Genomic DNA, 15,000 nt, shown 5'->3' on the forward strand with positions numbered 1-15,000 from the left:
GGTGGGTCAGATGATGGGGGGCATTACAGACGGGGTGGGTCAGATGATGGGGGGCATTACAGACGGGGTGGGTCAGATGATGGGGGGCATTACAGATGGGGTGGGTCAGATGATGGAGGACATCACAGATGGGGTGGGTCAGATGATGGAGGACATTACAGACGGGGTGGGTCAGATGATGGGGGGCATTACAGACGGGGTGGGTCAGATGATGGGGGGCATTACAGACGGGGTGGGTCAGATGATGGGGGGCATTACAGACGGGGTGGTTCAGATGATGGGGGGCATTACAGAGGGGGTGGGTCAGATGATGGGGGGCATTACAGAGGGGGCGGGTCAGATGATGGGGGGCATTACAGACGGGGTGGGTCAGATGATGGGGGGCATTACAGACGGGGTGGTTCAGATGATGGGGGGCATTACAGACAGGGTGGGTCAGATGATGGGGGGCATTACAGAGGGGGTGGGTCAGATGATGGGGGGAATTACAGAGGGGGTGGGTCAGATGATGGAGGACATTACAGACGGGGTGGGTCAGATGATGGGGGGCATTACAGAGGGGGTGGGTCAGATGATGGGGGGCATTACAGATGGGGTGGGTCAGATGATGGGGGGCATTACAGACAGGGTGGGTCAGATGATGGGGGGCATTACAGAGGGGGTGGGTCAGATGATGGGGGGAATTACAGAGGGGGTGGGTCAGATGATGGAGGACATTACAGACGGGGTGGGTCAGATGATGGGGGGCATTACAGAGGGGGTGGGTCAGATGATGGGGGGCATTACAGATGGGGCGGTTCAGATGATGGGGGGCATTACAGACGGGGCGGGTCAGATGATGGGGGGCATTACAGAGGGGGTGGGTCAGATGATGGGGGGCATTACAGAGGGGGTGGGTCAGATGATGGGGGGCATTACAGATGGGGCGGTTCAGATGATGGGGGGCATTACAGACGGGGCGGGTCAGATGATGGGGGGCATTACAGAGGGGGTGGGTCAGATGATGGGGGGCATTACAGATGGGGGTGGGTCAGATGATGGGGGGCATTACAGAGGGGGTGGTTCAGATGATGGGGGGCATTACAGAGGGGGTGGGTCAGATGATGGGGGGCATTACAGACGGGGTGGTTCAGATGATGGGGGGCATTACAGACGGGGTGGGTCAGATGATGGGGGGCATTACAGACGGGGTGGGTCAGATGATGGGGGACATTACAGAGGGGGTGGTTCAGATGATGGGGGACATTACAGAGGGGGTGGTTCAGATGATGGGGGACATTACAGACGGGGTGGTTCAGATGATGGGGGGCATTACAGAGGGGGTGGGTCAGATGATGGGGGGCATTACAGAGGGGGTGGGTCAGATGATGGGGGGCATTACAGACGGGGGTGGTTCAGATGATGGGGGACATTACAGAGGGGGTGGGTCAGATGATGGGGGGCATTACAGAGGGGGTGGGTCAGATGATGGGGGGCATTACAGAGGGGGTGGGTCAGATGATGGGGGGCATTACAGAGGGGGTGGGTCAGATGATGGGGGGCATTACAGATGGGGTGGGTCAGATGATGGGGGGCATTACAGAGGGGCTGGGTCAGATGATGGGGGGCATTACAGACGGGGTGGGTCAGATGATGGGGGGCATTACAGAGGGGCTGGGTCAGATGATGGGGGGCATTACAGACAGGGTGGGTCAGATGATGGGGGGCATTACAGAGGGGGTGGGTCAGATGATGGGGGGCATTACAGACGGGGTGGGTCAGATGATGGGGGGCATTACAGAGGGGCTGGGTCAGATGATGGGGGGCATTACAGACAGGGTGGGTCAGATGATGGGGGACATTACAGAGGGGGTGGTTCAGATGATGGGGGGCATTACAGATGGGGTGGGTCAGATGATGGGGGACATTACAGAGGGGGTGGTTCAGATGATGGGGGGCATTACAGAGGGGGTGGGTCAGATGATGGGGGGCATTACAGAGGGGGTGGGTCAGATGATGGGGGGCATTACATTAATGTATGTTGTCGACCATTCAGCTACATTCAGATTTATTGTATATCCATCCATCTATCTGTCTGTGTGTGTGTCTGTGTGTGGGTCTGTGTGTGTCTGTGTGTGTGTCTGTGTGTGTCTGTGTGTGTGTCTGTGTGTGTCTGTGTGTGTGTGTGTGTGTCTGTGTGTGTGTCTGTGTGTGTCTGTGTGTGTGTCTGTGTGTGTGTCTGTGATTGTAAGTGCTTTACTGACAGGCATCCTAAATCAAGTCAACACGTTGACACCTCGCTCTGTACTCATTTCATTCATTTTGTACTGTGACCACTGTCGTATTCTCACACGTATATGTATGTCATCAGCTCAACACAATCCCCCTTGATACACACACACACACACACACACACACACACACACACACACACACACACACACACACACACACACACACACACAGAATCACAGGAATGTGCATCGATGCCAGCTAGTTTGTAACTCTGTGTGCTCATATGCATGCATGGACATGCACACAGACAAATACACACACACGCACACACACACACATACACACTTTCACACATACACACACTCCACTACACACACAGACCCACACAGGCCTCCTGCCAGAGGCCTGGTAATTGCTGTCTAGGATTACATGGGAATTTCAGGCAGGGAGCCGACAAGCTTATTAGACGTGACCGTGCATCACTATCACCTCCTCTGTGTGTGTGTGTGTGTGTGTGTGTGTGTGTGTGTGTGTGTGTGTGTGTGTGTGTGTGTGTGTGTGTGTGTGTGTGTGCGTGCGCGCACGCGCGCATTTGCAATAATGTGATTTTGTTTGTTTTGGGCTTGCTGGTGTGTACATATGTTTGATTATGTTTGAGTTTGTGAGTGTGTGTGTGTGTGTGTGTGTGTGCTTATATGTGTGAAAGTGAAAGTATGTGTGTGTGTGTGTGTGTGTGGGGGGGGTTGTGTATATGCATCTGTGTGCGCTTGCATGTGTTCACATGTGTGCGCGTGTGAATAGGCCCCTGCATGTCTGCACATACTCATGCAGAAGCACTACAAAGCAGCCGACACAGGGGAGTGTGTGTCTGTGTGTGTGTGTGTGTGTGTGTGTGTGTGTGTGTGCTGTGCAGGGTTGTGCGGGGCTGCAGGGTTGCAGGGCTGCGGGGCTGCCTGCTCCTGCTTGTAGGACACCTCCTCACGAACACTCGTGTCCCTTCTTGTGTGGGAGTCTCAGTTTGCATTGCAAGAGTGTCCAAGTCAGGCGGGCGACGAAGACGGCGTTGTCCCTCATCGCAGACACGCCGACGGCCTTGAAGGCTGAGCCGTGTAGTCTCTCACAAAGCCGCTCCGTGGAGGAGGGAGGCTCGCGGAGGAGGGAGGCTCGTGGAGGAGGGAGGCTCACGGAGGAGGGAGGCTCACGGAGGAGGGAGGTTCGCGGAGGAGGGAGGCTCGCGGAGGAGGGAGGCTCGTGGAGGAGGGAGGCTCACGGAGGAGGGAGGCTCGCAGAGGAGGGAGGCTCGCGGAGGAGGGAGGCTCGCGGAGGAGGGAGGCTCGCGGAGGAGGGAGGCTCGCAGAGGAGGGAGGCTCACGGAGGAGGGAGGTTCGCGGAGGAGGGAGGCTCACAGAGGAGGGAGGCTCGCTAGCAGCAGCCCTGCTGGCCTTTACTTTTACTGCACAAGACTAAAAAACATCAACCCTGGAAAGGTCGATGCTGCCAGGAACACCAGCAGCAGGAGATATATATATATATATATATATATATATATATATCTACCAGCAGCAGGATATATATATATATGTACTACCAGCTGCAGGAGATATATATATATATATATATATATATATATATGTGTGTACTACCAGCTGCAGGAGATATATATGTACTAGCAGCTGCAGGAGATATATATATGTACTACCAGCTGCAGGAGATATATATATATATGTACTACCAGCAGCAGGAGATATATGTACTACCAGCTGCAGGAGATATATATATGTACTACCAGCTGCATGAGATATATGTACTACCAGCTGCAGGAGATATATGTACTACCAGCTGCAGGAGATATATGTACTACCAGCAGCAGGAGATATATATATGTACTACCAGCTGCAGGAGATATATGTACTACCAGCAGCAGGAGATATATATATTTACTACCAGCAGCAGGAGATATATGTACTTCCAGCAGCAGGAGATATATGTACTACCAGCAGCAGGAGATATATGCACTACCAGCTGCAGGAGATATATGTACTACCAGCAGCAGGAGATATATGTACTACCAGCTGTAGGAGATATATGTACTACCAGCAGCAGGAGATATATGTACTACCAGCTGTAGGAGATATATGCACTACCAGCAGCAGGAGATATATGTACTACCAGCTGCAGGAAATATATGTACTACCAGCAGCACGAGATATATGTACTACCAGCAGCAGGAGATGTATGTACTACCAGCAGCAGGAGATATATATATATGTACTACCAGCTGCAGGAGATATATGTACTACCAGCAGCAGGAGATATATGCACTACCAGCTGCAGGAGATATATGTACTACCAGCAGCAGGAGATATATGTACTACCAGCTGCAGGAGATATATGTACTACCAGCTGCAGGAGATATATGTACTACCAGCTGCAGGAGATATACTACCAGCTGCAGGAAATATATGTACTACCAGCTGCAGGAGATATATGTACTACCAGCTGCAGGAGATATATGTACTACCAGCTGCAGGAGATATACTACCAGCTGCAGGAAATATATGTACTACCAGCTGTAGGAGATATATGTACTACCAGCTGCAGGACATATATGTACTACCAGCTGCAGGAGATATATGTACTACCAGCAGCAGGAGATATACTACCAGCTGCAGGAGATATATGTACTACCAGCTGCAGGAGGTATACTAACAGCAGCAGGAGATATATGTACTACCAGCAGCGGGAGGTATACTAACAGCAGCAGGAGATATACTACCAGCTGGAGGAATAACAGTAATTGTACTTTACTGCCTCGAGTCACAAATGTAAACGTAGGATAGAAGGAAACACACTGAGTCACTGCAGTTAAGTTCAACTGTGATCCTGTTCTGACATGCTGTCTGACATGGACCATGGACCACTACTACATATATATTGTATATACAGTACACCATACATATTACTACATACATATATACATATACATATACACACACACACAAACACACACACACACACACACTACACCGTACATATTACTACATATATACATTACACTATTACTAAATATATACAGTACACTATACATATTACTACGTATAGACAGTAAAATATACATATCACTACACACTATTGTAGTGACCCATTTGCCTTTATAAAAAAGGCCACAACAGTTGGTGATTGATTTGTTTAGACGTGTGCAAACTGATGAAATGTCCACTGTTTCCGATAACAAAAGCAGTTTATTACTTACAGACTGTATAGGTTTATTACTTACATACTGTATATAGGTTTATTACTTACAGACTGTATATAGGTTTATCACTTACAGACCGTATAGGTTCATGACTTACAGACTGTATAGGTTCATTACTTACAGACTGTATATAGGTTTATTACTTACAGACTGTATGTAGGTTTATCACTTATAGACTGTATAGGTTCATTACTTACAGACTGTATAGGTTCATTACTTACAGACTGTATATAGGTTTATTACTTACATACTGTATATAGGTTTATTACTTACAGACTGTATATAGGTTTATCACTTACAGACCGTATAGGTTCATTACTTACAGACTGTATGTAGGTTTATCACTTATAGACTGTATAGGTTTATTACTTACATACTGTATATAGGTTTATCACTTACATACTGTATATAGGTTTATTACTTACAGACGGTATATAGGTTTATTACTTACAGACTGTATATAGGTTTATCACTTACAGACCGTATAGGTTCATTACTTACAGACTGTATGTAGGTTTATCACTTACAGACTGTATAGGTTCATTACTTACAGACTGTATATAGGTTTATCACTTACAGACTGTATATAGGTTCATTACTTACAGACTGTATACAGGTTTATCACTTACAGACTGTATAGTTTCATTACTTACAGACTGTATGTAGGTTTATCACTTATAGACTGTATAGGTTTATTACTTACAGACTGTATATAGGTTCATTACTTACAGACTGTATGTAGGTTTATCACTTATAGACTGTATATGGGTTTATTACTTACAGACTGTATATAGGTTCATTACTTACAGACTGTATATGGGTTTATTACTTACAGACTGTATATAGGTTTATCACTTACAGACTGTATAGGTTTATTACTTACAGACTGTATAGGTTTATTACTTACAGACTGTATGTAGGTTTATCACTTATAGACTGTATAGGTTTATTACTTACAGACTGTATATAGGTTTATTACTTACAGACTGTATATAGGTTTATCACTTACAGACTGTATAGGTTTATTACTTACAGACTGTATAGGTTCATTACTTACAGACTGTATGTAGGTTTATCACTTATAGACTGTATAGGTTTATTACTTCCAGACTGTATATAGGTTTATCACTTACAGACTGTATATAGGTTTATTACTTACAGACTGTATAGGTTCATTACTTACAGACTGTATGTAGGTTTATCATTTATAGACTGTATAGGTTTATTACTTACAGACTGTATATAGGTTTATCACTTACAGACTGTATATAGGTTTATTACTTACAGACTGTATAGGTTTATTACTTACAGACTGTATATAGGTTTATTACTTGCAGACTGTATATAGGTTATTATACAGACTGTATATGTGTTTATTACTTACAGACTGTATATATGTGTTTATTACTTACAGACTGTATAGGTTTATTACTTACAGACCGTATATAGGTTTATTACTTACAGACCGTATATAGGTTTATTACTTGCAGACCGTATATAGGTTTATTACTTACAGACTGTATAGGTTTATTACTTACAGACTGTATATAGGTTTATTACTTACAGACTGTATATAGGTTTATTACTTACAGACTGTATAGGTTTATTACTTACAGACTGTATATAGGTTTATTACTTACAGACTGTATATGTGTTTATTACTTACAGACTGTATATAGGTTTATTACTTACAGACTGTATAGGTTTATTACTTACAGACTGTATATAGGTTTGCAGACTGTATAGGTTTTCCAAAACTAAACAGAGTACGTCTACGTGCTCTGTAATAAATCTATTTTCAATATTAACAAAACATACTCTTAACTCACATAAGCAATACTGCACACTCAAAAACTGCTTCTTCCAAGTCAGCAACACCTGTGTCAAGTAACCCATTACCGCTGCCAAATTGAGAGTGCCACTACTCCCCCTAGTGGTGGGAGGTTGACTAAAGAAAAACATTAACCAAAATGGCTTTTACATTGACAGTGCACGATGCATATTACTACATATAGACAGTACACTATACATACTACAACATAAAGACAGTACACTTTACATATTACTACATAAAGATAGTATACTATATATATCACTTCATATAAACAGTTCCATGTACATATTACTACATATAGACAGTACACCATACATATTACTACATATAGACAGTACACCATACATATTACTATATATAGACAGTATACCATACATATTACTACATATAGCCAGTATACCATACATATTACTACATATAGACAGTATACCATACATATTACTACATATAGACAGTATACCATACATATTTCTACATATAGACAGTACACTATACTGTACATATCACTATGTAAATGCAACCCTAAAATATATATAACAGAGGGTCTTGGCCTAAAGACTTCTGAAAGGTAACACTGACTGGTAATACAGCCGTCCTCCACCAACAGCAACAATCCTGCAGCCACCACCTCCACATAAAACACGTGTTCTGTTCCAGGGCCTCCTGCTGCTTCCTGGTGGTCTGATGCATTAGACTTCTCAGCAGACCCCCGAGCCAAACGAGGATTTATGTTCACAAAGTCAGTGTATCATTGCCAGAAAACACACTCTGCTCTGTGTGTGTGTGTGTGTGTGTGTGTGTGTGTGTGTGTGTGTGTGTGTGTGTGTGTGTGTGTGTGTGTGTGTGTGTGTGTGTGTGTTCGAGGTGGTGGTGATGATCTTTTAATCATGGATAGAGATAAGGAAACAGTCAGATGGGGAGGTGAAGTTACAGGGAGGAAAGGAGAGAAGCAAAGGAGACAAAAGGAGGAGAGCCAGAGATGTACATGGGTAAAGTGAGGGGAGGTGGAGGCAGTTACGTTGGAGTTAAACAGTCGAGGCAGATGATGTTGATCGACACAGCAAACAGACTGGAGGTGTAGGAAAGCCCTCGCTTACTCGTCTGTTCCTCGGCACAGCTGCCTCACGCCGGCGTTACTCGTGGGTGACTTAATTAGTCCTGCATAATGAATGGCCTGTCATTTGCACTTAGACTTAAGACTGCTTTTATTTGTCATGGCCTCATATGCGTGTCTCATGCATACAGGGGAACAAAATTACATTTCACACGGACCGCAGTGCCCCATAAACACAAATAACCCACAATAAATAGTACAGACAAAAAGTGCGTTAAAAACAAAAATTACTTCACAGACCTAAACATCACAAGCACACCTGACATGGACGGTGAGTGAGAAGGTCAAATAGTCACTTTGTGGAAGGTCTCAGTGTTCAGGCTGTTGAGGAACCTCACAGCCTGAGGAATGAAACTGCTGCATAGTCTGGTGGAGGCAGCACGGATGCTGCGGTGCCTCCTGTCAGAGGGTAGGAGGGTGAAGTGGATGTGGGGGGAGTGGGTGGAGTCCTTCACGATGCTGAGAGCCTTCCGGGTGCACCGTGCCTCATAGATTGCCTGGCTGGATGGGAGAGCAGTTCCTATGATCTTTCCAGCTGTCTTCACTATCCGCTGTAGGGATTTGTGGTCCGAGGCCTTGCAGTTCCCACGCCAGATGGTGATGCAGCTGGTCAGAATACCCTCTGTGGTGCCTCTGTAGAATGTGATGAGGATGGGTGAGGGGAGACTCAGCTTCTTCAGACGCCACAGGTAGTGAAGACGCTGCTGGGCCTTCTTGGAGAGCACATGTGAGGACCACGGGAGGTTCTCTGTGATGTGAACTCCCAGGAACTTAACACTGCTGACTCTCCACGTCCATACCATTGATGATCAGAGGGGTATGGTGGGCGCTGGTCTTTCTAAAGTCAATAATAACCTTCGTAGTTTTCTCTATAGTATTCAGGGAGAGGTTGTTGTTTTCGCATCTCGCCGCCAGTTGATTCCCCTCTGCTCTGTATGATGATTCATTGTTGCTGCTGGTGAGACCTACCCCCGTAGCATCATCAGCAAACTTTAAAATGAGGTTGGAGGTGGATGATGCTGTGCAGTCGTGAGTCAGCAGGGTGAACAAGAGCAGACTGAGCGCATAGCCCTTTGGCGCGCCGGTGCCAATTTGCACTGACTGTGGCCTCCCTGTGAGGAAATCCAGCATCCAGTTGCAGATGGAGGCGTTAAGGCCCAGTTGGCTCAGCTTTCCAATCAGGGGTTGTGGTATGATTGTGTTAAAAGCTGAGCTGAAGTTGCTGAACAACATCCTCACATAGCTGTTCTTTCTCCCCAGGAGGGACAGGGCTGGATGAAGGGCAGAGGTTATGGCATCTTCTGTAGAGCGGTTAGCGCGGTATGCAAACTGGAGAGGGTCCAGAGTGGAGGGGAGGCTGGACTTGATATGCTTCACGACCAGCCTCTCAAAGCACTTCATGATCATTTCAATGGGGTGGTAGTCATTGTGGCAGGACACTGGTAGGATGGTGGCAGACTTGAAACATGTGGGGATGACTGCCTGAGACAGTGAGGTGTTGAAGATGTCGGCAAGGACATCTGCCAGCTGCTCAGCACAGTCTCTGATGGCTCGGCCTGGGATTCTGTCTGGACCCGCAGCTTCGTGTGGGTTGACTCTGGAGAGGGTCTTTCTCATGTCATCTGTGGTCACCTGCAGAACCTGGTCATCCATCAGGGATGTAGTCTTCACCACCGGCATGTTCAGTCTCTCATATCATGGGTAGAAGTCATTCAGTGCATCTGGGAGGGTGGGGGCACCGCCACAGGTTTGAGGAGGAGGCTTGTAGCCAGTGAGGGCTTGGATGCCTTTCCACAAGCGCCGTGCTTCTCTGCTATCAGTGTTGTTGATTGTGTTGGCTGTTGATTCTCTGTGCATATTGTCTTTTGGCCCCCCCCTGATGCCACATGACAAGTTGGCCCTTGCTGTCTTGAGGGCTGCCTTATCACCGGCTCTGAATACAGCCTTCCGGGTCCTCAGCAGCACCCGGACTTCTGCTGCCAGCCAGGGCTTCTGGTTGACCTGCGAAGAGATGGTTTTGGTGATTGTGACATCGTCTATACACGTATTGAAGTAGGTTTTCACTGTGTATTCCTCCAGATCACTGTGCTCACCAGAGGAGGTTGCCGCTTTGAAAATGCCCCAGTCGGTGCTCTCGAAGCAGTCCTGAAGAGCTGACATAGACCCCTCTGGCCAGACCCTGATCTGTCGCTGAACCAATTTGGCAAGTTTCAGAAGTGGCCTGTATGCTGGAATTAGCATAACAGAGATGTGGTCTGAGGGGGAAAGCTCTGTATGCACCCTTCTCATTAGTGTAAATGAGGTCCACTTTATCCCTGGTGGCAAAGTTTACATGTTGATGAAATTCGGGAAATACAGTCTTTAAGTTCGCATGATTGAAATCCCCAGCGATAATGAAGAATCCGTCGGGGTACGCGGGTTGTTGTTTGCCGATGCCGTTGTGTAGTTCTCGCAGTGCCTCTGAGGCGTTGGCGCTCGGGGGCAAGTGCACGGCCACAAAACAGTGAATTCTCTCGGTAGACAGTATGGCCGGCACTTGACAATGGTGAACTCCAGGAGTGGAGAGCAGTGTTTGGAGACCATCACAGTGTTTGCACACCATTCCTTGTTAATGTAAACACACAAGCCACCACCACGGGTTTTAACCTGACAAAGATGATGCTTTGTCGGCTTGGTAGCATGCTAGCCCGTCTAGCTGTACGGTTGTGTCCGGAATGTTGCTGTGAAGCCAAAAGCACAACAGTTCTTAGTTTCACGCTGGCATGTCCGTCGAAATCGTATGTAGTCCAGTTTATTTGCCAGAGAGTGTGCGTTTGCAAGCACAATGGACGGGAGAGCTGGTCTGGAGGGGTTAGCCTTTAGCCTAGCATGGATGCCTCCGCACACGCCGCGCTTCTGGGTCCTCTCGCACCGCCTCCGTCACTTCCTCAAGCACCCGCTTCCTCGAGCGAGTACTTGAGGAAGCCGCAAGGGGATGGCTGTCCTGTAGCAACGGGGCCTGGGTCGCATAGCAAGACTAGAAAACACAGATCGTCCAAATAAGCTGGTATTTGATCGTGTGCGATCATATTTCCAATGTCCAAAAGTTCTTTACAGCTGTAGTTGTGCTTCCCAGTAGAGCTGACGTTGTTTCTCGCAGTGTCAGACACGTTAGATACAACAAAAACACTGAATCGTTTGGTCCGACTGAGGTCGCTGCGTCTTCACACGCCCCCACCTTGAATTTGTAAATGTTACGTTACCTAATATTCCTGTTGTGTCTTCGTATCGTGATGTTGCGGCCCAGTGTCCCGCCAAAGCGTGTGATACACCTGCGCGTCCAACGTGTCAGTGTCACGCTTTGCCTCGCTCAGGCGTGAAAAGTACACGCGTGTATGAAGGGGCAGTGCCAGTAGGGGGCGATGATTTAACTCAATGCCAGTAACTCCCCACGGAGGAAAAGAAGCATACAGCACTTTCCAAAATCCCTCTCCTAACCCTAACCCAACCCTAACCCTAACCCAACCCTAACCCTAACCTGCCCTCACCTCTTAATCATCGCCCCCTGCTGGCACTGCGGTCTGCAGTTGAGACGAGAGCGTCTCGACTTGTCGTCCGTCTGCAGGAGAGACCTGGGCTGTCTTCCCACGATCAGCTTGGCGGGATTTCCGAGTCACCGATTTTGTTGTGAGTGCTGGGACAACTCGTAAATTGCTTGGCTCAGTACGGCCTCGTTTTCACTCGTCAGAAGGTACAGACCAGCTGGCCCCCGTCATGAAGCCGTGGGAGGGTTCTGGGGGGGGTTAGACTTCCCTTCTGGAAGGTTTTGGAAGTTTATTTGACACATCGCCAACAGGCCTGAGACGAAAGCAACTAACACACCTTGGATGTTTCAATAACTGGATTGAGTCCAGGCCATTTTAGCTCCTAAGACTCCGTTGTAGTAAACATGATACAAAGAAGAAGAACAATACAACCTCTTGTTCAAAAAATGAAGGAAAAAACGCGCCGAGGCAGTGAGACATGAGGCATTTGGTGGTCTGGTTTCTTCTCCAGGCACGGTGGTGCAGTGGTTAGCACAGTCACCTCGCAGCAAGAAGGTTCTGGGTTCGAGCCCCGGGGGTAGTCCTGCCTCAGGGGTCGTCCCGGGTCATCCTGAATCGGCCATACTAAATTGCTCCCAGGTATGAATGTGTGTGTGTGTCGGCCCTGTGTGATGGCCTGGCGGCCTGTCCAGGGTGTCTCCCCGCCTGCCGTCCAATGACTGCTGGGATAGGCTGCAGCATCCCCGCGACCCCGAGAGCAGGGTAAGCGGTTCGGATAATGGATGGATGGATGGATGGATGGATGGATGGATGGGTTCCTTCTCCACAGCGGCGAAGGTGGATCCAGTACATCCGTCCTCCAGTTGCCAGCATGTCTGTCCTGGGGTTTACCCAGCAGCCCTCCTCTTCGTCATTTCACCACAGACACCACCTCATACGATTTCTACAACCTCTACATCAGACAGTCGATACCAAAATATTGCTTTTAGATATATCGTTCGATACGTGCATAAAAACACTGCTCTGGCACAGGAGTCACCGCTGTCTTTGTGTAACCGCTGAGCGTGCGGGGCAGCTCCGCTCCAGCCCCGAAACAAATATTTGGAATAAATCAACACTTTTCCGATCGGGATGTTTGGAAAACGTTTTCCGGTGACTGGTTGAGACACATTAAAGTTTAATTTTGAAGCAGTCTGATCTGGTTTTCCTGTGGGCCTCCGCAAGATAGAGCGTGATACCTACGTGACGGAGGACTCCGTCAGCGTGGAGGCCTGTCAGTGTGGTGTTGATGTGTTGTGTTGTGTTGTGTTGTGTCTGTTTCAGACGGTCAGAAGCAGGAGACCAAGCTGGGCGGTGGCGCCTCCCGGCACTGCTTCAACAACCTGAAGGCCAACACGCAGTACAGGATCAGCGTCTACGCTCAGCTGCACGATGGAACGGAGGGACCTGCCGTCGCCGCCGTTGACAAGACACGTGAGCATGTGGACCGATACGCATGTGCACACCCGCAGACACACACACACGTACACATGGTCCGATGCTGGGTAGGCGCGCCTGTCAAACTGACGCGCAACCACACACATTAGAGCACACAATGTGACATGCAGTGTGTTTCTAAAAGTGTCGGCGGCGGGCGTCCGGGTGGCGCGGCGGTCTATTCCGTTGCCTAGCAACACGGGGATCGCCGGTCCGAATCCCCGTCTTACCTCCGGCTTGGTCGGGCGTCCCTACAGACACAATTGGCCGTGTCTGCGGGTGGGAAGCCGGATGTGGGTGCGCGTCGTGGTCGCTGCACTAGCGCCTCCTCTGGTCGGTCGGGGCGCCTGTTCGGGGGGGAGGGGGAACTGGGGGGAATAGCGTGATCCTCCCACGCGCTACATCCCCCTGGTGAAACTCCTCACTGTCAGGTGAGAAGAAGCGGCTGGTGACTCCACATGTATGGGAGGAGGCGTGTGGTGGCCAAGTACAATTGAGGAGAAAAGGGATTAAGAAAAGTGTCAGAGATGTGAGGCATAACACACACAGACACACACACACACACACACAGACACACACACAAGAATTGAAGAGCCCCTCTCGCCCCTCGCTGAGTGGTGGATGACATCACGCTCGTCATGGCCCAGGTGTTGTCCTACAGGAGAGATGGATGAATCCGAAGCCTCTCCGAGTGAGTCATTCGTTCAATACCGCAACCCTGAAGGCTCGTCAACACCCACCGTCTGAACCCGGTCGAGCCGGAGGGACCCACGAGAGGATAATCAGAGGACTTCAGCCTCATGAGCATGCTCACCACATTCTTTTTTAAAGAATTTATTTCTTAGTTTCCCCCCCGTTATCCCACCCGGTTAACCCACTGGCATGTGGCCGGAACTCTTGTGGAATAACTCCCCTGGCTCACGTTTCCACAGGAAGGAGATAGTGGTAACACCAGCTTCCTTCAAACTCGTGTCGGCTGCTCTCGCTAGTTTACACGCTGAAGCCTCCTCGCATGGATCGCGTCACCTTCAGGCCGCGAAGGAGGCGCAGGGAGAACGCGTTCGGTTGCTCGGCTGCAGGCGCCCGGGTGGGCCAGAGGGGTCGCTGGAGAACGACGAGTCCCCCGAACACTACACCGACCTACACCCACTGTCCCTCGGGTAAGGGCGGCCTAATGAACGCCTCACCCCGTGGACGCTCTGGCCGGGACCGGTTACGGCGGGTCGGGGATACGAACCTCCCGGCCACATGGCGAGCGGGTTGCAAGAACGGCGGTTTATTCCGCTCGGCCACCAGAGCGGCCTTTTTTTTTTCTTCTTTTTTTTTACTTTTTTGAATTACTCCCACCATTTTGTGGTACAGAACCATGGTCTCAGACTTGGAGGTGCTGACTCTCATCCCGGCCACTTCACACTCAGCTGCAAACTGCCCCAGTGTGCCCTGGAGGTTGCTTTCTGATGAAGCCAACAAAAGCACATCATGGGGTAGGGTAGTGACCGAAAGGGTGAGATGGCGGATACAATGTGTCTCCCCAATTGTATCCGGCCAATTACCCCACTCTTCCCGAGCCGTCCTGGTCTCT

General features: G+C 48.7%; 1 protein-coding gene across 1 annotated transcript in view; it reads left to right on the plus strand.

The window, feature by feature from the left end:
• The window catches only part of LOC130128443 (collagen alpha-1(XIV) chain), a 192,702-nt gene that overhangs the window by 113,810 nt on the left and 63,892 nt on the right, over nt 1–15,000 (plus strand). The window contains 1 exon segment of the mRNA XM_056298052.1: nt 13,266–13,415. Within this exon segment, the coding sequence (XP_056154027.1) occupies nt 13,266–13,415 (150 nt within the window).

Source organism: Lampris incognitus, chromosome 18 (genome assembly GCF_029633865.1).
Source record: "Lampris incognitus isolate fLamInc1 chromosome 18, fLamInc1.hap2, whole genome shotgun sequence".
Lineage (NCBI taxonomy): Eukaryota > Metazoa > Chordata > Actinopteri > Lampriformes > Lampridae > Lampris > Lampris incognitus.